The sequence below is a fragment of the Marmota monax genome, unplaced genomic scaffold (assembly GCF_021218885.2).
Source record: "Marmota monax isolate L192 unplaced genomic scaffold, Marmota_monax_Labrador192_F-V1.1 WCK01_AAM20220418_F8-fsc00098, whole genome shotgun sequence".
Lineage (NCBI taxonomy): Eukaryota > Metazoa > Chordata > Mammalia > Rodentia > Sciuridae > Marmota > Marmota monax.
In genome coordinates, this window is record NW_026694639.1 from 1,470,127 (window position 1) to 1,497,786 (window position 27,660).

Here is a 27,660-nt window from a genome sequence, read left to right on the forward strand (position 1 = left end):
ACATTTTGAAAGTAGTTAAAGTAAGCAAGGAACAATTTTTTTTGTTTTGCTTTTGTTTTACATAAACTAACCTTAAACTAACATCTTAAATATTATAACAGGAAATATTTGTTAAGCCAAGATTTTCCCCTAGAATAAAGAATCTGACTTTTCATTGAGACAGATATAATTAAAAATGATGTCTTATTTTGAAATCTGACTTAACATTTAACGATAAAGTGAAAATATGATTCTAATTTTTATTTATTTGGATACTTAAGAGTTTCTTTTTTTGTTTTTGTTTTGTTTTGTTTAAGATGGGGTATTGCTATGCTGCCCAGGCTGGTCTTAAACTGATGAACTCCTGGGTTCATATAACTTTTCTGCATAAGCACCTGAAAAGCTGCTACTTAAGGTTTACACAACTGCACCCAGCTACATACTTGTATTCATGGCTATCATACATGAGAAAGATTCTTCACGAAGACATAGATCTCAATAGAAGAAGTGTTTGGTTGGCTCTGCCACCTAGCCATAGGCTCATTTTCAGTTCCATTCAGCAACGGCACAAAGGTTTTAGCTAATATTTAATTTAGTAATTTTCCATCCCTCCTGACATTGCATAATTATTTTTTACAAACTAATTGAAAAGTGAGGCCTTTAAAAGATCTTTTTAATTAATGGATTTTAGAAGATTTTAAGCAAACTTTTAAAAACCCAGGAAAAAAGTTTTTATTAGGGATACATATCATTTTTGGCAAAGAAACAAAAAAATCATGGAATATTGAAATGTTTTCAAATATTCATGTCCATGGGTGGCTCTCTGTATGGTTTGTGCTTCTTTCTCATTCATTGTTAAAATATTGGTTTTAACCTTTAAAAGTCTCCATGGTGTTTTCAAATTTTTAAGAAAAACAAATTAGAATTTCTTCTTTTAAAAAGTGGCATTTTACTGATCATCATTATCATCATAAATAGAAATCAGAAAATTTTAATCCAAAGAAAGGCACCCCAATGATGTAAAAACAAAAATATTAGAAATCTTTAAAACGGTTACAATTTTAACACAGTCTAGTTTCATACATATTTTGTGTTTTCTTATAAGAAAGAATTCACATTTTACAAGCATTTCTTTCAGTATGGGATTAAAACATGGCATTGAAATGGAATTATACTTCAGGTAAAATTCAGTAATATCAACAGACAATATTTGGAATATGGTTAGACAAGTGGTGGAACATGATATTGCCTAACCTCTGAAGAGTATGTGTCAGTATCCATGAATATTATATTTTTCTATTTTGCTCATCATAACCAAGTTTTGAAATACATTTTCAAGTTAATAGTTAAAATTTTGGCTTGGAACATAGGCTTGTCATTTAATAGTTAAAACTGTGTCTTGGAACATGGGCCTGTCATTTATACATCTACACCGGTATCCAGAAGAGTAAGGAATAACAATGTAAATGTAAATGAAGAAAATTTTTATGTGACTCTTCTTGCCTGATAAATGGTTGCAGATGACATCAACTTTGATGGAATATTTCTGGTTCTGACATCTTTATATTATCTCTTCTGGACGCTTAATGAATAAGCTCCTTGTATTTTAAATCAGTTTTGTAATTCTCTGTATGATTTCTTTTTTAGTCCAAAAGAATGAATACTGTTTCTTTATGTTCCAGTATTTGTTCTACATTTATGTTTTATTTTTCTTAACGTTTGTGTTATGGTGTTGGAAGCATGGCTTAGTAGTAGAGCACTTGTCTTGTGTGTGCAAAGCTATAGATTTGATCCCCAACACTGCAAATAAAAAGAAACAAGAAAATTTTGCCCAAGGAATGGTACTGTCAGAGTACACTTATGAAGGGCTGGTTGAAACCAGTGTGGGACTGGTTACTTGACTGAGTCTAGTTTATATGAAAGATGAAGATTTGAGGAGATGTACCAATATGTCTAATATAGGTTATCATGTATGAAAGTGAAAATTTATATTTAGAACATGTGGTGGCTAAGAACGGTCAAAGACATACTTGATTCTATCCATTCACATTAAAATAAAATTTTTAAAAAAGCAAATCAACAACAGAAAAAATCCTCTCTCTTTACATCTCTCTCCATTAACAATGTAGTAGAGGGTAGGTCATAGAATGTTCTTTAGTGTGCCTCTAAATAAACCCTTAACACTAGCCTTTTTATAACTTCTTTTTCACTTTATTTTTGCTTTCAATATTTATTTCAATATGATTTCATCTGGATAAAAATGCTCTTTTGATGAACATATGGTGGTCTCTGGCTCAATTTTGCAGTCCATGGTATCAGTCCTGGCACCAGGGACTGACAGTAGAGATAGTGACCAGGTTTGGGTGAGCAGTCAAGGAAAAGAACAGTAGTAGTTCTTGCCAGATCACTGTGACATCTTCATTCTCCTCCAGCCCTCATTTGAAATAGTGGCATCATTATAATTGATTCAGGGAAATGTGGTCTGAACAGGTACTTAGGAGCAGGAAGAGGGCAGAGAAAGTAAGCCAAAGAGGGATAAAATGTGGTTATTTTCCTATACCACAGATACCTGGATTTTAAAACTCTCCATTTGGCTTTCATCAAGTTACAAGTCATAAATAATCAAATTTCCTGAAATTTCACAAGACTTACACATGTTGGACCAAATTTTCACCAAAGTGATTCTTATTGCCCATTACCAATCGTTTGTTGTACTGAGAGTTTTGCTTACTGTGTTATTCACAACTCTGGTACTTTACAAAGAAATCCACTGCTATCACGTTCTTAAAAGGAATAATTTATAATTTGTATGCTTATCAGTAATTTTCATTCTACACTTCTAAAATTAACAAATGGTAAACCATTACTCAAAACAAGAATCAGTGAGCTCAGCTTTCAAAGGAGAAGAATATTTGAAGTTAATATATGAGTTAATCTTATTAACAAAAACATGAGCTAAAATACTTAGGAAGTCATTGGTCAAAAGACAGCCCTGTACTAAAATCATAAGGCAATCATAGACAAAGACTAGATTATAGACAAAGACTAGATTAGCATTTCAAAAGTTCAATTCTATTTTTCTTCCTTATGAGCAAATTTATGAAGGGAGAAAGGAAAGGAGAGGAATATTTTCCATTCAAGTATCTAAAAACTACAGTAAAGGAAGGGTATCTGGTTCATGGTAACATATACAGTTTTCTCTTATAAACATGATTTTCCTTAAATGTACAGGTTTAGGTTAGAATCAATATCTCTTAATTTGAAATTATTGAAGTTCTAACAACAATGAACTATGTTCACCCATGATAATTCCTTTAGAATGCTAAAAATATCCTTTGCCTATGAAAATGTTGTTTGCCCCCTGGTGGTGAAATTATTATTATTATTATTTTATGCTAAAAAACTTAAATTATGGAGTCTTGGCCCTAAAATCCTTTCTGTGGTAAGAAAAAATAGAGCATTAGGGCTGGGGGTGCGGCTCAGTGGTGGAACACTTGCCTAGCATGTGTGAGGCACTGGGTTTGATCCTCAGCACCACATTAAAAAAATAAAATAAAGGTATTGTGTCCATCTACAACTAATAAAAATTATATATATATACATATATATATATATATATATATACATACATATATATATATATTTTTTTAAATAGAGCATTTTATATTGGAGGTATAGAGAGATGAAGTTGAACCATGTGGCTTGGTAAAATGGGCATGATACAAGTCATGCTTGGGACAGCCCATTTAAATTTCTCATATCTTACCAGTTGAAACTAAGCTTTCCTTAGTCCATTTCTATTTGTTTCCATGTTGGTCATATTGTTAATTTAGTATTGTAAAGAATGCTGCCTCCTTTTAGTAAATCTCATAATAAGCATTTACAAGTCTTGGAATTTCTATACATAACCTAATGCCTTATCTGAGGCCTGTTGATTGAAGTAAACACTGACTCTGTACTGTTTTCTTTTGAGTTCCAATTTGGCATCACAAATAATATTAGGACTCAGTGGCAGAATGCCAAAACCAAGCTGTTCAGCCTAAAAGAATAGATGATGAAGAGGTCTGTTAAATTTTTCTTTTGCAGACTAATTGGAGCCTTCATATGAAGAAAATACAACAATTGCTGTGCTCAGACTGAATGGAAGAATCTGTAGGAGAAAATATCCAGGTTGGCTAAAAGGAGAAAATTTTTAAGTGATTCAAGTAAGTTACTACAAACCTTAGAAAAACTAATGATAACTCTCAAAATGTAGAAGATGTTAGAAGAAGTTTAAACATGGATTTTATTGTTATGTGTTACAATAAATGTTGTAAAGTCCACGAGAAGCAGAAAACAAGCAATGTGAAAATACAGAGTTACTTTACACAACAAAAAAATCACTGCATCTTCAGTGACTCAATAGTTGAATGTGAGTATTTCCCTTTCCTTTGTTGGCTACATGCTCTTAATTCAGTATCTACTGTTTAAACTTAATCTGAATCTGGCAGGAAAAATCATGGATAATGTGTTTTTATGGAACTAGAACAAAAAAATTAAATCAGTTTTAAAATTAAATCAGTCATTATTTCATAGAGTTTTGTCTTTCACCATCCTGGACAAGAAAGTGGATGGATACATCTCTGGTGTAGTGAACAATCACAGCCTATGTGATGTCTTTGAAGTCAACATTGAAACATTTATAAATTGATAAATTTTCCTTATGGAAACCTTAATGCAATGTAGTGGAGATTTCCTGTAGTATGATATTAACATTTAAATAGCTGTTACTATGTACTAGGCAGTAATTATCTTACCCACTTTCCAAAATACTCTTATGATTTTGAAACACGGTAGTATTATCTTAATTTTAGAAATGTGAAAGCCAAAACAGAGATCCCTTAACTAGTAGAGCCAGGATTCAAATTTAATCAATCTGCCTCTAGAATCTGTGTTCTTATGCATTGTGAGATTATTTGAGTTAGTACATTATTCAGAGAAGTGAAAACCATAGTGTCAACATGTTAGAAATAAATGTATTATTTATAACAGAGAACATCTGTATTTATTTATGAAGACCTTCAAAATGATTAAAATTCAATACTGCAATTCAAAGAGGATTATTTTCCAAGGAGGCACTTCCCCAAAACAATGTTTTTCTAACCTTTGTCAACTCAATATAAGTTTGTGAATGGTGTTTGAGTAAATAAATTACTGACTGAAAATAATGTTCCATTAAAGAACAATCATATCTTAGAACCACGATTCCATATATTTGCAAAACAGCCATACAGAGATTAATGAGAACATTTCAAGATTTAATGAGAGGCAGATGTTCTAAGTCACAGAATGAATAGGCCACTTATGGTTATTTTAAGAGAGATTTGGATTTTAGCTAGAACAGGTATATCACATTCAACTTGGATACAGTTAAATTTGATCTTACTGAAAAGTGAGGGCTAGACTACTAAATGGTTTATGTAAACCTCTTTTGGGGGCCAAAAAGGTGCATTGGTACATGCTGGCTTGGGAGGCTGAGGCAGGAGGATAGCAAGTTCAAAGCCAGCCTCAGCAAAAGTGAGGCACTAAGTAACTTAGTGAGACCCTGTCTCTAATAAAATACAAAAATTGGGTTGGGGATGTGGCTCAATGGTTGAGTGCCCTGAGTTCAATCCCTGGTTACCACCCCACCATACACCAAAAAAAAAAAAAAAAAAAAAAAAAAGAAAGAAAGAAAGAAAGATAGATACCTCTTTGGGTCCTACTTATCTGTTAAATTACTAGTACTCTTTTGCATTAACCCATGCAGAGTTGTGGTTATTATAATATTCAAGTTCTTATGAGATCAGAGTGCCCCTCATTACATTTATGTGAGTTACCCATTCAACAGCTTGGATTCTTCTCTTTTCACCGCCAATGGCTTATTCTCCTAATGCATCTTCACCACACAATATCTTGATCGCACCTTGAACTTTCCCAATGCCATAACCTACAAAATATGAAATATAAAAAATTCCATTACTGCATGAGAGTAGATTTGCTCCCAGCTCACTTGCATAGGCACCATGTGGAAAACAATTAGATGCCCTCATTGAAACCCTCAACTCAGGTTTATGGTTATTTATGTAATTCCTCATACTTAACTGACTGTAACTCCTTAAATTGACTTAGCTCATTAATTGTCTACCTTCCTTCTTCAAGACATTAAAGGGTATAAATGGTCTTTGAAGTTACTGCCTCCACTAAATTCCACAACCTTTTTCTACAGTTTAATTATGATAGATGCTTAAGTTTGTTTTGTTGTGTTTATCCTACTTTAGGTTTGCTGAGCTTACTCTGTGTGGCTGATTTTTTCTTTCTCTTTTTCAAACAGCTCTTAGTGAGAAATATTGGACATACCACACAATTCATCCATTTTTAAATAAACCAATATCTTTTAGTTTCTGTACAAAAGTTATGCAACCATCACCACAATCTAATTTTAGAACACTTTCATAACCCTCAAAATAAATCCCTTCCCTATTTGTAATCAATCTGTAACTTCCCCTACCACCAACCCTAAGTAACCACTAATCTACTTTCTAAGTTTGACTATTCTGAACATTTCATTTAAATGGAATCATATAATATGTGATCTTTTGTGACTGGCTTTTTTCACTTGGTATAATTTTTTCAAGGCTCATCTGTGGCAAAGCATTTCGTTTTATTGCTGAATAATAATCAATGGGAATAATAACAATCCTATTATATGAATATAATATTTTGTTTATCTGTTTATTAGCGAATGGGTATTTATTTGGGTTATTTTCAACCTTTGGTTATTGTGAATAATGTTGTTATAAACATTTGTGTAAAAGTTTTTGTGTGGTCATATATTTTCCTTTCCTTGAAAAAGGAATTGTTGGGTTATATAGTAACTATATACTTAGCTTTTTGAGACACTGCCAAACCATATTCCAAAGGTGCTGCCACATTTTGCATTCCCACCATGTAGGAAGGTTCCATTTTCACCACGTGTTCACTGACACTTTTTATTGTCTTTTTTTTATAGCCATTCTAATGGATGTAAACTGGTATCTCACTGTAGTTTTGTCTTATGTTTTCCTAATGACTAAAGATGTTGATCATAGTTTTGTAATTATCAGCCATTTGTATATCTTCTTTGAAGAAATATCTATTCAAATTCTCATTTAAAAAATGAAGTTATTTGTCTTTTTGTTGTAAGGATTCTTTATATATTCTGGGTGTAAGTACCTGATTAGGTAGGTGATTTACAAACATTTTGTCAATTATCTTTTCCTTTCCTTGATAGTACTGACTGTAACACAAACATTTTAAATTTCTTTGTGGTTCGGTTTATCTTTTTTTAAAAATTGTATCATTTATGTACTTGGTGTCATATCTAAGGAATTGTTGGCTAACCCAAGGTCACTGAGATTTACTTCTGTTTTCTCTTATAAGAGCTTTATAGTTTTAACTCTTACATTGAGGTCTATGATTAATTTTAAGTTATTTTTTTTAACCTGTTGTTTTGTGTCTTTCATTCCTTCTATGATTCTTGGCTATTCCCTTTTGAACTATTGCTTCTGCCTCATTCTCTCTTACCTCTTTTTCTAGGACTCCAGTTATACCTATGTTGGATTATATGTTGAGCACTTTTTAAAACTCTATTTTGTTCTCTCCATTCTTTTTTCTTTCTGTGCTTCAGTTTAGGTGTTTCTGCATTTCAACTTTAGGTATTCTGTTGTTTTCACTCATTGAATTCTTGATTTCAGATACTATATTTTTAAATTTTGAATTTTTCCATTGATTCTTTTTATGGATTCTAATAAAATTCTTGCTGCAGTCCGGCTGGCTGCAGCAAAATAACAGGGGGGTGACGAAGAACTTGTGTACCTTGATACAGCAGGAGTAGGAGCCGTTTATTGTAGGATAGGAGCGGTATTTATACATTCCACACAGCTTATCTAATTAGCATAAACTAGATACATCAGTCAACCAATAAGAAATCTCCACACTTAATGGCTTGCTGGCATTACTTCACAAACCACTCCCTCTGGCATTTTGCCAGGCGCCATCCAGACTTGTTTACAGACTCTAACAAATTCTGTCCCTTTTAATCCATTTGTCCATTTTTTCTTCAATTTTACAATCTATTGCTTTATTCCATGTTAGTTATTTTACAGTTCTTAAAGTCAGACTCCAGTTGATCTGACTTATCTGTGGGTCATCTGTTATCTGTTTTTTCTCCTCATTATTGGACAAAATTTTCCTGTTCTTTTCATGTCTCATAATTTTTTACATGCCACATTTTTAAATAAAAAACTATAGACAATATAGGTATTATTTCTCTGTAGAAATGGAAAGAGACAAATGGGTTGAAAGTCTGTTTACCTCAGTTCAATTAGGGATGCAGTGGGTTGGGACTGGGTTGCAGTAAGACTTTATCTACTTGTGGTTTCTCTCTATTCTTCATATGTGATTCCTCTGAGATTTCAATTGAGAACCAGGAAGGTGACTGTCTCCTCTGTTCCGGAGATTCAGTTCTGTCTTTGAGAGGTTTTAAACTTTGTTAGCCTCCTATTCATACAACTTCAAAAATAATTGCAAATGTCTTGAGTGGAGAGAATACCTGTGTATTTGAGACAGATTCTTCCTTCTGGTAGAGTTAGTTCTACATGCTGGTAGAATGTGGGGTGATTTTATTCTAGTTATTAGGCCCAGCCTCTTAACTTCCTCACCAAATGTCTTGTGGGAAAACTGGTTGTATGTTTGGGCCTTCCTATGTTTCCAATCCATTACACAACTCACATGACTATGAATGTTTTTCTGGTTTCTTTTTTTTTCTACCCAGAACAAGCTTGATGGGACAGGGGCCAGAATTGGTGGATGTGACAGGTGAAGAAAACAGCTCATGGTGATCAGTTCATTAAGTTTGGCATTAGCAAAAGAAGAGTCACTCAATGCATAGTTCCTTGTGGCATAATGACTAAGTATGTGAAGATGCCAAACTAAGAGTTTATAACATGAATGTCACTGTGATTTTGGCAGGGTCCTGGTCCAGCAAGTACATCATCTCAGAGTGGACTAGTGTTATTTTACCTGAGGAAAATGAATCTTCAAGAGCAATACCTTATGTCAGTGAGAAGCACTATACTGAAGAGATGTCAATTCTGTGTCTGCTTAGCCCTAAAAAGGGATGGTCTCCGTGTAGATAGAATACATCCCTGGCATCTCTTTGACAATATAAGGTTACAGATCAAGAGGGAAATAATAGCTCCCAAAAGATCAGGGTAAGATTCCTAGATTTGTGGCAATATGGTACCAGTTTCAAATGTTATGTTGCATTTCATCTGATGATTAAATAAGAAAATATGGATGCTAGGATGTTACATAAAAGTAATGCTTAACACCATAGTTTTCAGATTATTTTGATGTTTATTTAGGGACTTGGTGAAGATGACTTTTCCTTTAAGAAAACTGATATATCACAAAAAAAAAAAAAAAAAAAAACCCTAAAAATCATAGTAAGGAAAATGTGGTAGCAGGTATTTGCAGGATTCAATTCAGCTAATTGGTTACTGTCAGGTACTATACATTATGCTCAGTACTGGAGATACACAGACAAGGTAGTATCTCTTACTATGAATTAAATGTTGTGTCCTCCTGAAAGTCATATGCTGAAGCCCTAATCTCCAATGACATGGAATTTGGAGGTGGGGTTCTTGGATGGTTTAGAGGAGTTTATGAAGAATTAGTGCCTTTTTATATGAAATATGTGATGTCTCTGTACCCCTCACTCTTCCTGGCCATGTGGGGATATAACAAGAAGGCAGCCAACTGAGAAACAGGGGCTCTTTACCACAACCTGGGCATGCTGGCACCATGACCTGGGACTTCTCAAATTTCAGAACTGTATGAAATACTGTTGTGTAAGTCACTCAGTCTAAAGTATTTTGTTATAGCAGCTACAGCAGACTTAGACACTCCTGTTCTGGCATTTTTGAAAGGCCAACTTCATGATAGATTAAAATGTGGTGAATCCAAGCCTATGTATTATTTTAAAGCAAGATATACTTGCATTTGTCTATAACATTTAAAAATATTTTCAAACTCTGTGCTAAGTCCTAAGATTTACAACCTAATAGTCTTTAACTTTTATCAAACATAATATATTCTTACTATGAAAGCAAAAGTAGGTTTATAATCATCCTGTTGAGGATAGCACAGTGGCACATGCCTGTAATTCCAGCAGCTCAGGAGGCAGAGGTCATGAGTTCAAAGCCAGCCTCAGTAAAAGCAAGGCACTAAGCAACTCAGTGAGATGTCTCTAGATAAAATACAAAATAAGGCTGGGGATGTGGCTCAGTGCTCAAGTGCCCCTGAGTTCAGTCCTCAATACCTAATAATAATAATAACAACAGCAACAACAACAACTATAACAACAACCCTGTTGAGCTCGATTTAAAAGGCCAGACCCAAGAAGTGAAAAAGCAAGAGGCCAAATTTATCGAACTCAAGCACTTCAACTTAGGCAAGCATTTTTGTTTGTTTGTTTGCACTTACTTTTTCGATAACAGTAGGAAATGAGAGAGGAGAAATGTGAGAAAGGTAAAATGAAATAAAGTTTACATAAGAGAACAATAGTGGTGGAGGAAAAATATTTAAAAGGCATTGAACAGAAACAACACAAGACCAGAAGGTGAGACATTGTTATGGAAAAAAAGAGGTTTTTAGCCCTAGGTGTCTTTCTTTTCTCAATCAAGAAAAGAACCCCAAAGTGGATAAACTACACTTTTGAGACTATGATTGAGTCACCATTGTGAATTCTTCTAATTGCCTATTTTATGGTGTTATGCTGGTAAATATTAATTCATAATTCGAGCTATACTTTTTTGTCTTGGTTAGGATTCCTTTTCTGTTTCTTCTCTCAAAAAGATACCCTAAGACTGGTGTCGTGGCGCACATCTGCGATCCTAGCAGCTGTGGAGGCTGAGGCAGGAGGATGGCAGATTGGAAGCTACCTCAGCAACTTAGTGAGACTCTAAGCAAGTCAAGGAGACCGGTTTAAAAAAAAAAAGAAAGAAAAAGAAAAGGAAAGAAAAGAAAAAGACTGGGGATGAAACAACAACAACAAAACTGTAGACTGCTGACTACGTTTGTTTCCTGTTTTAGGTATTGGTTCAATTCCTCCTACCTGTCCTGTATGGAATAAAAGCTACAAAATCGATATATCAGGCTTCATTTATGCTTTTAGTGTTCAATAGGGGAGGGCAAAACGGAAACCTACAGGTGGGATCTTCCTGATGGATGCGTGATGTCTAACAGTCCAGTCTTTTAAAAACCCTGTGTAAACACACTTTACAGTTCCTAGCTGAGCGGGAGAGCGAGCACCAGAGGCAACTCTCGGAGGCCTAGATCTGGGGCGCTTAGCGTCCTTACTTCCGGTCCCGCCCCTCCCCGCAGTTGCTAGGAAACGTGATGTCACCGGAAGCGAGGCCTGCGATAGGCTGAGGCGAGGGGAAGCCTCTCCCCCTCTGAAACCTCGGCCCCCTGGCGCTGGCTCTCCAGCTGTTTGTAGGCCTGGGGGTGAGGGTCCCCGGAAGGGAGAGCCGGCTGCGGCCCCGTCCGCGCACCCGCGGGTCCGGCCGTCTGCTCCCACAGTCCCAGCCCTCCAGCTGGCGCCGGCCGCCTGGCTGGTGACTCTCGAGAGGCTGCCGCTCTTCTGATTGACAGGCACCGTTCCCACAGCCGGAGCTGCCCGCCACGTCTTGGGTCTCGGCCGACGGCACTGCGTGGCGGGTGACCTTTCTGAGCCCAGAGCGATGTCTGCACCCTGCTCCGGACTGGGGCGGGTTCCTCAGCGCCACAGGCTCGTGTGGTTCTCGCCCCCGTTGCCGCGGTGCCGGCTGCTGCTGCCGCTGCTGCTGCTGCTAGCGGCCGCGGTGCCGGCGCGCGGCTGGGAGAGCGGCGATCTAGAGTTGTTTGACTTGGTGGAGGAGGTGCAGCTCAACTTCTACCAGTTCCTCGGGGTGCAGCAGGTAAGAGCGAAAGCGCGCGGGTCCGGGCGGACAGGCGCGCGGAGGCGGACTCTGATCCTGTTCCTCCGAGGGAGCCCGGTACCGGGGGCTGGATGTGCTCACTCCGGGCTCTGCTGCCATCCTCAGCCCGATTCACCGGCGTCTCCTCGTAACTGTAGCTTGGCAAGGGTTTCGTTCACTTTCCCAGTTTCTCACCCTCTCTCCAACTTCTCAAGTTCCGGTCTCAGTGACAGGCTGGACGGTGGTGATACCTCCTCTTTGCTTTGGCATTCTAGGTATGATCCTCTCCCCGCCCCCATTCCCACAGGAGGAAGAAGGAAAAGTGGTGCGGGTAGAGGTTTTTATTCTTATCTCATCTGCCTCCTTTCCTCTTCCTTTCTGAGAAACACAGGCTCGCATTTTGGCCAGTGTTTGTATTGCAGAAGTGTATTTTTTGTTGTTGTTTGTTTTATTTTGCACTGTGCTTTGTAATCTTTTCCGCCTGTTGGATAGGGGTTCATATCACAGTTTAGAAATCTGGAGGAATTGAAGCCTCCACCAGGTTGGTCCTGGGACTCACAGGAGAAGCCATGAAACTTTCAAGGCAGTAGATTACTTGGGGTGCTGCTGGAAGAGATGCCCAACTATTAACGCAGAATCTGTTACTTTGTCTTTCCTTTGGTTTAGCTTGAGAAGTTAACTTGTGAAATCCGTTTGTTGCCCTTTATTTCTACCATCTAAGGTGGTAGAGTGAAGGTAATTATTCAGTCTACAATGAAACTTTGTGCCAAGAAAAAGATGACTTTTCACTGACTTCAGAATTGTGGAGAGAGAAAGAATTTCACACAATCTCCTTTTAGTCCTTTATACAATGCTTTAAATAGTTATGCGAGCAGGGGGAAAAAAGGAAATTTACCAACAGTTGTCATTCAAGATGAACTTAACATAACTAGATGAAATGCACATTCCCCCCCTAGATTACTAAAAGTTTGGGTGAACTGTTGAACTTTTAAATGGAAATTTAATTTTTCATTTAAATCAAACAATTAAATGGAAATTTAATTTTTCAGCATTGCATTTTCATCCCATTATTGAATCTAAAGTTGCTAGGTTGCCATGGCACCATGAGTTTAACAATTTTTATTTTTGAGAGTTATAAAGAACAAGTATTTTACTCTTAAAATTCTAATCTGCAAACAATTTTGTAATACTATGAAGTGTCATCTGGTGCCATTTCCTGCTCCCAAATATTTGTCATTTTAAAGTAAATGACGATGCCATATGTGTAACAATAATTAGTTAAGCTAAGTTTGAAGACTAATTTTTGAGAAGTCCTTTAATATAGAGAATAATTATTTAGAATTTATTGGTAAATTCTGTAGCTTATACATAACCTAATTTTAAAAAATCTTGAAGATGCTTTCCAGTTATTCTTGGAGATTAAGGTATACAAAATTTTAGTAGTAGGAGCTTAAAATTTCCAACTGTGTAATCCAGCATTGCATGTGCACTCTCATAATTTTCATTTATAATTTCATGCAGCTTAATTTTCAGTTACTTCAGCAGTATGAACAACCAGAGCACTTGAATGTATGAGCAAACATGGGGAAGTAAAGAAGCATTGATAATGGAAAAGATTCTTTGTCGAGGTAGAATTGAAAAGAATAATTTAGAAAATTATTTTAATTTGTGTTTCTCTCTCCAACTATGTTGAAATTGGACAGAAAGTGAGAAGGAACTTTTAATCAGAGAAATTGATTAGAACAAATTCCTTATTTGAATTAACTTTTCTTTTTCTTTTTAATTTGTTTTAATTAGTTACACATGACAGTACAACGACCTTTGACATATCATACATTTGAATCAGATGGGATATAATATCTCATTTTTCTGATTATACAGGTTGCAGAATCACATTGGTCATGCATTCACATATATACACACAGTAATAATAATGTCTTAACTTTTCTTGGAAATCTTTCAGGGACCAGACATTTGGTAGAGACAAATGCCCCCTGTTTAAGGTCTTTAATGTATAACTTTCAAGCCTTAGCTAAGAGGTCTCTTGGTAACTACACAGACATTTGGGAACAGGACAAAGTAGATAGGATAGTGGAGACTTGATTCTATGCACTTACCAATCTTCAACAGAGATTTATTTGGTGCCTGCTGAATTTTTAAACTCTAAGAGTAGTCCTTTATATAAAGCAGTACTCCTGACCTCATGAAACTTAGGAAAACACTTAGTAAGAATGAAAAACAGGTAAATATTAAGTATATGGTCAGAGAAGGTAAGTCTAGATTTGAGGGGCTTTTATAACAAACTACCATAAATTGGATAGCTTTCAACAACAGACATTTTTCATAGTTCTGGAGGCTGGGAAGTGGAAGACCAAGGTGCTGGCAGATTCTGTGTCTGATGAACGCCTTCTGGTTTATAGATGGCACCTTCTTATTGTGCCCTTACATCACTAAGATGTGAGGCAGTTCTTTAGGACTTCTTTTATAAGTAAGTGCACTAATCCCATGCATAAGGGCTCCAACCTTATGGCCTAATCACCCTTCAAATGCCACTTCATAGTAATATATTGGAAGTTAGGTTTCAACAGAGGAATTTTGGAGGGATTCAGCTATTCAGAACATAGCATTGCTGGTGGTGCATTCAAGGGAGAGCAGAGATAAGTGCAAAGGCCTTGAGGCAGGAGCTTGCTTAGTGTTTTGGGAACAGCAAGGCAGCCATTGTGGCTGGAGCAGAGTGATGGAGGAGAACAGTAAGAGGAGAGGAGATCAGAGTCATAAGTGGTAGAAGAAGATCATGTAGGGCCTTATAGGCCACTATAAAGATTTTGGCTTTTACTTATAAGTAAGTTGTGGGCCCAATTGAGAGGGGTGACATTGAAAAGAAGAGATGTGTGAGTTGAGTTAAATTTTAAAATGAGCACTTTATTGTGTTCAAGATAGTCTATAAGGTGCCAGTTACTTGGAGGAATAAGGAATAATTGTGATATAGAATGTAGAATAGACATGGGTGGTACAAGTGGTCAGATTCTGGATTTAATGTGAGCAAAGAAGTGACAGATTTTCCTGATGGTTTGAAAGTGGGATGTGTGTGTGTGTGTGTGTGTGTGTGTGTGTGTGTGTGTGTGTGAGAGAGAGAGAGAGAGAGAGAGAGAGAGAGAGAGAGAGAGAGAGAGAACAATTGAAGTCAGTTCTAAGATTTTGGCTTCAATAACCTGAAGGATGCAGTTGCCATTTATTGAGTTGGGGAAGTATGGAATAGGAATCTAGTTGAGGGAAAATCAGGAATTTGGGGTTTGAACATGCCAAATTTATTGTGTCTGTTAAGCATTGAAGTGGAGATGGCATATAACTATTTGGTTTTTTAGGTCTGGAGTTCAAGCATGAAAGTTTATGTTTTAGTCAGGTTTTTTTTTTTTTTTTTTTTTTTTTTTTTTTCTGCTATGACTAAAAGGACCCAACCAGAACAATTGTAGACGAAAAGAGGTTTATTCGAGGGCTCATGGTTTCAGAGGTCTTAATCCATAGACAGCAGGTTCTATTCCTCATAGCTTCAGGTGAGGCTGAACATCCTTGTGGGACAGTGTGGTGGAAGGAAGCAGCTCATATCATGATCAGAAAGCAGAGAGAGACTCCACTCTCCAGAAACAAATATATACACCAAAGCCATACCCCAATTCCCACCTCCTTCATCCACACCCTACCACTTTGGTTACCACTTAGTTAATCCCTATCAGGGGATTAATTCATTGATTGAGTTAAGACTCTCACAACCCAATAGTTTTTCCTCTGAACCTTCTTGCGTTGTCTCACATATGAGCTTTTGGGGGATACCTTACATCCAAACTATAATAGTTTGGGCCAGAAATATTAATTACTTAGAAGATAATTGGAAACCATATAACTGGATGAGTTCACACAAGAGAATGAATGCAAAAGAGAAGAGGTCTGGGAGCTAAGCTTTGGGGATCCAAATGTTGTCAGGTCAATCAAGAGGGACCAGCAAAGAAGATGGGAAGGAGCAACTAGTGAGACAGAAGGCAAACCAAGGAAGGTGCTGTCTTTCAAATCAAGTGGAGACAGTATCCCAAAGAGGAGAAACTGATTAGCTGGTTAAAATGATGATGATAATTCAAATAAGATGATTCTGACAATTGTTTGGATTTAACAGTGTGGAGGTCTTTGGCTTCCTCAGCAAAGAGCTATTTCAGTAAATTAGTGAGATCAGTAATCTGGTTAGATTGGGTTCAGGAGAGAATGAAGAGGAAGAATTGGAGATAATTAATGTAGAAAATTGGACAGTAGTGAATAACCATGGTGTCTTCTTTTAATCCCTTAATCCACCAGGTTTTAGTGTTCTCATTCACTCGTGAAGCTCTATAATTTAAATAACCAATGGCTTCTAGAACTTGGACCAGGCCACCTGCTGGCTTTATGACCTTGGGCAAGTTAGTTGCCTCATTTACAACAGATAATTATTTACTTCATAGTTAGGCACATAGGATATACTGTCATGAAGTTACAGTCATATAAATCTTCAAAAACCTTTATTTTCATCAAAAAACTTAACTGTGATTAATATTGGTTTTATACTAACGAATGTAGAAATGCTATTGTTATGTTTTAAAATATCTCATAGTATTTTAAGAGCTAAATATTTGAGTTTTGGGATATTATTTATATTTACTGATTTTTTTTTTTAGTACAGTTAAGACTTACTTAGAAATTCAAGCTAGAATTTGTTTCATTCCCCATCTTATTTAATAACAAATTCAGTAAGGCTAGGATTCATTCACTTAGTGTTTCTGATTACCATCATCTAGCATCTGGACTTTCATGCATAATCAGATATATTGCAAAAGCAAGGGCGTGTCTCCTTCCACATTCCGGGCTAGAGAAAACAATATGCTTCATCATTAGATGGATGCCAGTTTTATTGCTAGTAAGGTAGACATTAGCTATGTGCATCTACACAGTCAGCTAATAGAATTTGAGTTGTTTAATTTTAAAGCTAAGAGTTTAAAATCACAGATTAAATAAAGGACATGTCGTAGTATAAGCAGCAGTTTTAAAATGGAAAAGAAGTAGTATTAAAATGCCACTGAGCACAATAATTAGAATTCTGAAAAGGAGTAATTTTCTTAAACAAATTTTGGAATACATATAATTCAAAGTTGTAAAAGGCACAAGAATTTTGAAAAGTTACCTGAGACTTGTATATACTGTGGCATATATAGTGAACAGTATTTAAAAATGAAGGAATGCCTATTATCCCAGTGGCTTGGGAGACTGAAGCAGGAGGATCGCAAGTTCAAAGCCAGCCTAAGCAATTTAGTGAGTTCCTAAGTAACTTAGCAAGACCCTATCTCAAAATAAAAAAGGGCTGTGGATGTGGCTTAGTGATTAAGCACCCGGGTTCCATACTCAGTACTAAACAAACAAACCCTGTTGTCATTTACTGGGGAAATCCGTAGAGAAATCTTAAGGTCTATATACATGCCTACTTAGGAAGATAGAAACTTCTTATTTCTAGCAAATCCTTAAGTACTTTATTCATCCATTAAAATATATCATGTTTGAGGAGGTATTCATTGATCAATTGAATTTATATATTACCAAGAAACCTTTGACTTTTGGAATTTTTTTTTTCAAAATAGCAAATCTTATTAGCAGTTATTTTCAATTACTGCATTTTTAGTAACACATAAAAGATTAATATTTAGGTTCTTTTATGACTTTAAATAGTGTTTTGAGTCAGTAGTTTGGTGATTAAATTTGATTTGTGGAAGTTAATGTATATATAATGTAGAAAAACTGAAAATTTTTATTTTACTTGTAGTTAACTATATCTTACAGTATTTTTGTATGGATCTTTTATCTGCAGTAGGAAATAAACTTCCTTGGTTTAAGAAAAACATACTAATTTAGATATTTGATAAAGTTAAAATAATTGCCATGTTGTACAGTTTTATAGTAGTTATACAGAATTGATGTGTGATTTTTAAAAAATATTTTTTAGTTGTTTATGGACCTTTATTTTATTTATGTGTATGTGGTGCTTAGAATCGAACCCAGTGCCTCACGCATGCCAGACAAGCGCACTACCACTGAGCTACAACCCCAACCCCTTGATGTGTGATTTTTGCATTGTACCTCTTAAAGTATTTAAGACTTAATTTAGATTGATCTCAAAAGTAGTTATTCTGATGCTGCAGTCATTAATACACTATTCAAGAAAGACCCCAATGCAAAGGCAGCTACAATCCCTACACAGTGGATGGCAAACATATCTTCAGGGAAAGAGAATCATTTGATGACTGAAACATTTTAAAGTTGTTTGAGAACTTCTACTTTGGTTACTTAAAGCTCAATTCCATTCACATGTCTCAGATTCTCAGTAGACAGCTTTGGAAACTACACCTTGTGTGGACAAATCAATTTCTCCTGAGGTAGATCTCAACACTGGAAATTGAACACCTCACAAGAACAGCATCAAGGAAGCAAAGATGGTATCCACAGGACGTGCAGAGTATTTTGGAAAAATGTCAGCATCAACCAGGCACAGTGGTATACTCCATAAGGCTGTGCAGGAGGATCATAAGTTCAAGGCCAGCCTCAGCAATTTAGTGAGAACCTGTTTCAAAATAAAAGACAGAGGATGTAGCTCAGTTGCAAAGCACTGGTATTTGGTACTGGGTATTGAACCCAGAACCAGGGGTCTGGGTTCAATACCCAGTATCAAACTAAGAAAAAAAAGAAAGAAAAGAAAAGAAAAAGAGGAAAAGAAAGTAGCTACTGTGAAAAGCTTTACAATTTTCAACGATGTTGCCATCTTTGAAAACATCACTAAAACTTATTGTTTTGAATTGTCTTCAAAACAACATATTGCAGCATATTCTTCATATTATCTTCATTGTAGTAAGTCTGCACATTGGATTTGATTGGGGGATATAGTTAATGTTATCTGGCACCAAACTGGTGATTAAATTAGGTTAACAAGCTCAAATAAATGTACTTTATATTGTTAAAGAGATTTGCATATAAACTGTGTAAGGTTCATAAGCTAGCTTGAGTATTGTTCTTCGAGCAGTCTTAGAGAAACTTTGAGTGATAATCATGAAGTAAAATCTAATGCTTTATAGGGTAATAGTATGTATTGGAGTAAGTGACCTTGGGGAAAAAAATACAGAAAAAAAATGCACAAATGCAAATATAAAAGGTAATAGGGTAATATCTCCATCTTGTGGCCTTCTTTGGATATTGCCATTAAAAATGTTGAGGGGTTGTATTTTCACAACTGTAGGCATAAATAAGAATAAAATGTGAGTCAGATGAAAATAAAATATGGGTTAAAGATTTTTTGTAGTATATTGCAGGAAACTTTAAGACTGACCTTCACAATTAATGTACTGCATGCTGACATAGTGATGTCCTCCCTTGGGCATCCTTAACCGTTCACTCCAGTGTATCTTACAAATACATTTTTCTGTAAAATGCCATGGTATGAAAGAGGTTGGGAAAGTACTAAGGCATGAAGTTCTGATATTTTATTCCTGGGGCAAATATGTATATAAATTTATAAGCATGTATATAAATGTATATGTATATGTAAAAACATAAAATTTATAAATTTAGTCTATATCAACATTTTAAATAAACTGAATACCCTCATTTGACTCTTATAAAGCTAAAGCATTTTTTAGCCTTTGGGCTAGAGAATCAGGCTAGAGAAGGAATCAAAGTTTTTGAGGAATAAGCATTTGTTGGTTACTTGATTACATGCTTTAGATGGCAGAATGATAATGATTACACATTTCTGCAGTTTTCAATAAGTCAGAGGAATATAGTCAGCCCTCAGCATCCACAGCTCCACACCAACTGTGAATGAAAAATATTTGGGGGAAAAATGGCATCTGTACTAAGCATGTACACATTTTTTTCTTGTCATTATTCCCTAAACAATACAATGTAACTACTTTTTACATAGCATTCCCATTTTACTAGGTATCACAAGTAATCTAGAGATGATTTAAGGTATATGGAAGGATGTATGCTGTTATATGCAATTACTGTTCCATTTTATGAAAGAGACTGGAGCATTTATGGGTTAGGGTGTCTGTGAGGGTCCTGGAACCAATAGGATTGTACTTTAATGGTTCATAACCATTGTCTATAAGAAGAAGAAACAGATGGTTTTTGGAATATGTAAATGTTCAAGTTCTTGGTAGCCTAAAGTAATATTTTGTTATACTAGGCCATATAAAATATTTTACTTACCAGCCCCATATGGTAGGATTCAATGGTAGGACTCACCTGTAATCTCAGAGACTTGGTAGGCTGAGGCAGGAGGATCAAAAGTTCAGCAGCTTAGCAGGACCCTGTCTCAAAATAATAATTAAACAAAAAGGACTGTCGTTATAGGTGAGTGGTAAAGTACCCCTGGGTTTAATCCCTGATATCTAAATAAATAAAAGAAAAATTTCACCCACTCAGTCTTGACCAACAACTATTTCAGATTTTTGACAGTTTGCAGACTTTTTCCCATCATTTATCCCTTAAAGAAGCACTGTGTGGTAGATAACAAGCTACAGATGTAATTTTAGATTTTCTAGAAGCCATATTTAAAGACATAAGATTCTTTCTTAAGAATGTATTTTATGTAACCCAGTATTACAAATATTGTTTCAACATGTATTCCCATGTATGAAAGTTGGAGGGCTGGAGATATAGCTCAGTGGTAAAGTGCTTGCCCAGTATGCTTGAGGCCCTGGATTTGATCTCTAGCAACATACACACACCAATACCCACACACAAATACATATTACTAATGAGATATTTCACATTTTAGTTTTTTGTACTAACCCCTCAAAAATCTGGTGTGTATTTTACATTTATATTTCCGCACACCTAATGTAAGATGCTAAATTTTATTGAAAATACTTTAGTGTGATTTCTTAAGATGTTCTGCTAAAAGTAGATTCGTGTACCCATATATTCCAAAAATACATAAAAGTTTGAACTGAATTGAACAGCGGTTTTAAAATGCATATATAAATTAATTAAAATTAAAAATTTGTTTTCTCTGCTCTAGCACATTTTCAGTGCTCAGATATGGTTAATGGACATTGGATGGCACTCACTGAATAATAAAGCATTAGAGAATAAACATTTCTATGTTGTGTAGCTGTAGTGAAGTATTTTGGGGTAAAATCACTGATTATTGCTTCTGTTTTGTCAGGGACATACTTTGTAGTTTTTATATATTTTTGTATTTTAATCCAGTGTAGTTTTTATTATCCTGTTTTTGAGGTGGTTCTTCCAATTGTGCTAGACATGCTTTTTTTAAACTTTTATTTTTTAGGTGTAGTTGGACACAATACCTTTATTTTATTTATTTTTATATGGTTCTGACAATCGAACCCAGGGCCTCGAATGTGCTAGGTGACCTCTGTACTGCTGAGCCCCAGCCCCAGCCCTTGTCCATGCTTTTTTTTGCTCTGTGAAGGCTGTTTGTATAGAGGTGATGCTGTTATTGTAGGAACAATGAACTTCCATGCATAGGTTCTCTGTTAAGAGTTGTTTCAAGTAATCAGTTTAATTCAAGTTGGTCATTTGACTTTGCTGACTCACCTGATATATTTTATAATCCTGTATTATATATTAATTTAATATATTAAATCTTTAATTATGCTTTGACCAAGAACTCACCCATGTTCCTACTTTTCATTTTAACTTTGGATTTGCCTGTTCTCTCTATTTGTTCTCAAACTTATACAGTATGATCTATTGATAGCTATTAAATATTTACTGTATTCTTTGCTGTCATCTGTTTTGATTATTTCACGTTATATAATCAAGTGACTAGAAAGAGATTTCCAGATGCAGTTCTGTTTTTGTGCCAGTCTTTTGCCTCTTTGTAATACCAATCAGAAATTTCAAAGTCATCCAGTTTTACTACCTGGCTTTGCCACCTCTTTATAGCTCCTAATGAGTACTATTTTCTTTTGGACTGAATTATTAATTACCAATCTTTTGACTTTGCTTTTTGTAATATCATAAGCAGCTGAAGAAAAGAAGTCAATCTTAACATTGACAGTCCTTAAACCTACATAACTACTGTTATTTTAAATGATCTGACACAAGAAACAAGTTGCGTGAGAGTCCAAGATGTTAAAAATTCCACATTAAGGGAAAAATAACAACAAAACAAAAATTAAAGAACCAATAATTGAGTCCTGAAGTTGGAGAAGACCTCACCAATATCTGCTTCCTCACAAAGAATTTCTTCTGTAGCATTCCCATCCGATGGTCATCCAGCCAGCTTGATTATGTCTAACAAAGGAAATTATTAAACGACTTATTAACTTTTTGTATAATAGTAGTACTCTGGAAATTTTTTTCTTTTTAAAGCCAAAATCATTCTTCTTATACCTATTTTCATTAATCATTCACCATCTTCTTTGGGGGTATCTTTGAATATGTATTCCTTCAAATTATTTTTCTGTAATGCCTTAAAATAGATTCACAAGGGAAATAATTGTTGATTCTCTCCACACAGTAGGGTTGCTAAAAAATGATAATACAGATAATCTGATACTAATTAATGTAATACTTGTTTACATCATCTTTAGATGTGTACTGAGTCTTCTTTTAGAGAAGACTTCAGCCACAATCGTTAGAGTTGTCTTGAAACTACATTGAGCATGGTTTAGAGTTGTCTTGAAACTACATTGAGCATGGTTTGAAGTTTCTATAAATAATTCCAGGGGCTCATCAAAAACATCAATTATAGGAAATTTCCAGAAGATGGGAAAATAAGATGATTGGGGGATATGCATTTTTTGATAACATGAACCACAGAATTAACTTAATTAGAAGTGTTCCCAGAAGTTGTTATAAATTTTTAAATCAGAAACCCTGTATACAGTTGTGTAGGTTGTGTTTTTGTTTCAAACCTCTTATCTTGGTATAAAAATGTTTATAATTCAGGATTGTTGTGAAGAATTACACATAGGTTAAACTTTGCAATAAATAATTTCTTTGGTAATTAAAATATATTTCTGTAGGTGGAATTTTAATTTTCAGATTCATCTTGAGAGGGAGTTTCTCTTTCCTGTTTACCTCTTCCTAGTGTTTATAGTTGCTTTTACTTCTTTTCCATGAGCCATCTAGACAAGAACTAGGTTGTATATAGGCAGCTTAGGGCTCCCTCCTGAGGTTATATTGAGGCCATTGCAGATCCAGATACCAAGCCTGCAAGTTTCTTGGCCTGGTCTCAGCTGCAGGGCTAAAACCATTGCCTCTTTAACATCTCAGATATATAATCTTTTATAAGCTGTAGCTTTAGTGATTTTCTCACTTTAAACATTTTTCCCCCCCACAGGTGGTAGGGCTCCATTGCAGTCTCTGGTTTCAATCATCAAGTCTGTTCCCAGGATCAAACTTCTGGTTTCCTCTGCCTGTTTGAATTGATGGAGCCAAGTAGGCCTACAGCTTAACCCTATTTATGGCTACAAGTTTCCATTTGTTTTATATATACATATAAAACATATATATGTTATATATGCATACAGATATAATATATAGAATTATATATATTAGTATATTAGTTATAGAAGAACACAATACCTTTATTTTATTTATTTATTTTTATGTGATGCTGAGGATTGAATCTAGTGCCTCACATGTGCTAAGTAAGCACTCCACCACTGAGCCACAACCCCAGCCCATTTGTTTTTGTCTACAGAGACACTTAACAGTTTTTTTTAGATGGACACAATATCCTTATCCTTATTTATTTATTATTATTTTTTAATGTGGTGCTGAGGATCGAACCCAGAGCCTCACGTGTGCAAGACAAGCACTCTACCGCTGAGCCACAATCCCAGCCCCCTTAACAATTTTTTTTAATCATGTGTATATTTTATAATTTTTCTCTCTTTAAATTTTAGTATTGGTTCATATTTGGAGTGGGGTTTGGGAGGAGGTCCCTCAAATTCTTTCAGTGCTGCTTTGACATTGGAATATTTGGGAAAGATACAAGTCTTTTATAATAATTATTATTTTTAATGTTAATAAGTCTTGAGGTTGAGACCACAGTTTGGTGCTTTGAATCTTTGCATTATTCATCTGAATCCTTTTATATCTACTATATCTCTTTAATTCAACATTGCAGATACTACTGGACAACCAACCACACTGTAGAATTTATACCCTTTAAATCCTCACGGTGCTTACAGGTTAGAGTTGTGCTGTCTAGTACTGTAGTCACTAACCACATCTGGTTATAGAGCACTTGAAATATGACTAGTTAGATTAAGAATATGAATTTTACCCTGTATTTAATTTGTAATTAATGTAAAATTAAATTTGTAAAACAGAAGGAGTAAATAATATTTTCCCATTAAGCATGATTTTATTGTTTGGGTAAGGACTACATTTCACTTGAACCATCAAAAATTTCACTTATGAATTAAGATATGCTATAAAAAGTAGCCACTGGAGTTTGAAGACTTAACATGAAAAAAAAAAAAACAGTGTAACATATCTCAATGATTTTTTAAATGTTTATTGCATGTTGAAAAGATAATATTTTGATTTATTGGTTTAAAGTAATAAAGTCTTTTCTTTCTTTCTTTTTTTTTTTTTTTTGTACTAGTGCTTGAACCAGAGGAACATTACCCCTGAGCCATATCCCAGCCCTTTTTGTTATTTTTTGTTTTGCAACAAGGTCTTGCTAAGTTGCTTCAGGCCTCGGTAAGTTGCTGAGATTGGCCTTGATTTGTGATCTTCCCGCCTCAGCCTTCAGTGTCACTGGGATTATAGGTGTATGCCACTGTGTCTGGCTAATGTAATGTATTTTTTTAAATTATTTATTTTTTTAGTTGTATTTGGACACAATACCTTTATTTTATTTATTTATATGTGATGCTGAGGATCAAGCCCAGGGCTTTTGCATGTGCTAGGTGAACGCTCTACCACTTAGCCACAACCCCAGCCCCATGTAATGTATTTTTTTTTTTATTGTAATATATTTTTAAAATTATTTTTTTCTGTTTTCTTTTACTTTTTAAAATGTGGTTACTAGAAAATGTAAAGACTTGCATTATTTTCCTATTGGATAGTACTGATTTACTGCAGGGATGGAAAAACTGTGGCATGCCCTTGGCTTAGACGTGGTGTAGAACAATGGAGTCAAGTAGGGAAGCAGGTATTCATATTGTCCAGAGGTACGAAAGATAACTGGTGAGTTCAGAAAGAAACCTTCTATTTAGTAATGCTTTAAATTTTTATGTTTTATATATCTTTTCTAATATAGCATATATTAGTACAGTAATAGAGTCTATATAAGTTAATGAATAAGTAGGTAGACAAAATTCAGATGTAAATATAAAAATTAATAATTTTTTCCTGATAAAGCATTTGATTGACAATATTTGATGACCACAGTTTAGAGGATATTGGGGTAGTGGGGTATGAGGGAAAGATATGGGAGGATGAACTTTTGGAGTGAAGAAATAAGGAGCTCAAAAAATCTGCTCCCCCAAAACAATGATAAAACTTGACAAAATTGTCAAAAACAATCATTTTAGGACTTGGAAAATTGACCAAAGGCATACAGCATATTGACAAAATGTGTTAATAAGAACAACAAAACTAAGGAATCTCAGGTTAAACAAAACAAAACAAGGTTTGTGGTATTTTAACCTAGGACTGCACCTTTCCCTTCTTCCAGCTCTATCTGGGAGGTAGTTCTGCCAGGGTAGTGCAAGGTGTGAGAATCAACAGCTTCACTGCTGGAGGGTAGTACTTGACTGGATTTGAAGTGAAACTGAAAATAGCTGTAGCCTCTGGGTGTAGTTGGCAAACAAATGGGGCAAGCAATAGCCCAGCAGACTTCTCAGAAAACTTAAATCCAGAGAATGAGACAGTCATAGTAGGTCTCAATAAACTTCAACATAATCTGACAATCTGAAGGTCTTCACATAAACACAAGGATATATGTATACTCAGGAGGGAACAAAGAGAGTTCTAGCTACTTATACATTCCTAACTGAGCCTATGCAGAAAAGAGACAAGAGGGTCCAGTGGAAACTGTGAACCTTGGAAGATTTATAAAATGCCTAAAGTTTGAATGAATTCCCTAATTCATAGACCTATCCATCAGTAAAAAAGCAGAAACCTTATTGACCAGTATGTTTGAGCCCAGCCTCTGACCAATGTTTGGTTAGTCATCAATTTATGCTGACATAGGAACATTATCTAGAAAACCAGCCTTAAAAATAAAAATAAGGGAGAAAAATCCAAAAACATCTGAGCCTAGATTTCAGCAGACTCTAGAGAATAGTCCTCAGCAAGAAATTTAACAAACAGAAAATAGCAATAACAACCCCTAATATGTATAGGAGGTAGGAGGGAGAGTCAAAACCTCCAATATAATATCAAATTATCTGATTTTCAACAAAAAATATGACATACTCAGGAACAAACGTATCACTCATAGGAAAAAGAAGCAGTCAATTAAAACTGCCATTAGATGGGCTCAGGTATTGTATTTAGTAGGCAAAAACTTCAAATTTGTTATTATAATTATATTCAAAGAAACAGAGGAATTATGTATAAAGAAAAATATGACAGTGACTCACCAAATTGAGAATATCAGTTAAGAGAGAGACATTTAAAAATAACAACCAAATGGAAATTCTAGACTTAAAAAATATAAGAATTGAAATGAAAAATTAACTAGATGGGATTTGATATGACAGAAGAATCAATGGACTTAAAGTTATACCAGCAGAATTATTCAGTTTGTAAAACAGAAGAAAGAGAGAGGGAAGGAAAGAGAGAGAGAGAGAGACACACACACACACTCTGAAAACCTTTGTAAGACATCATCAGCTTTAAATACTTAATTAGATGAGAAGAAAGTTTTCACATCAATAACATAAGCTTTTAGCTGGGTATGGTGGCACATGTCTTGTAATCCCAGCAATTTGGGAGGCTGAGGTAGGAGTATTTCAAGTTCAAGGCCAGCCGAGGCAATTTAGCGAGACCCCGTCTCAAAATAAAAAATAAAAAGTGCTGAGAATGTAGCCCAGTGGGTGGACCACTCCTGGGTTCAATCCCTAGTACTAGGGGGAAAAATAGCCTAGGCTTTTACCTTTGTTCACTAGAGAGAAAAAGAGCAAATTAAACACAAAAGCAAGGAAAAGAAAAGTAATACTAAAGATTAGAGCAGGAACCAATAAATATAAGACAAAAATAGTAGAAAAAACTATGAAACCAAAACTTGGCCCTTTGAAAAGGCTAACTAACAGAATTAATAAACTCTTAGCTAGATTGTTCAAGACAACAAAACATAAATTACCAACTTCAGAAAGGTAAGAGAATGTATTACAGTTAACTCTACATCAGTGAACAGGATTATTGTAGGGTCTGGGCTTAGAGCTCAATGGTAGAGCACTTGCCTAGCATGTGTGAGGCACTAGGTTTGGTCCTCAGCACCACATATAAATAAATAAAATAAAGGTATTATATCCATCTACAACTAAAAATTTTTTTTAAAAGAAAGCTTTAAAAAAAGAATTTTTGTGAAGGCAATAAAATATACTATGAAGAATGTTGCCAACAATAAATGTTGGAAAGGATGTGGGGAAAAAGGTAC

At 35.3% G+C, this 27,660-nt stretch overlaps 1 protein-coding gene across 1 annotated transcript in view; it reads left to right on the forward strand.

Moving 5' to 3' along the window:
* The first annotated feature begins 11,477 nt into the window (after positions 1–11,477).
* Dnajc1 (DnaJ heat shock protein family (Hsp40) member C1) overlaps positions 11,478–27,660 on the forward strand; it is a 222,567-nt gene continuing 206,384 nt past the window's right edge. The window contains exon 1 of the mRNA XM_046423045.2: positions 11,478–11,999. Coding sequence (XP_046279001.1) covers positions 11,784–11,999 — 216 coding nt within the window. The 5' untranslated portion in view covers positions 11,478–11,783. The remainder of the gene's footprint in view (positions 12,000–27,660) is intronic.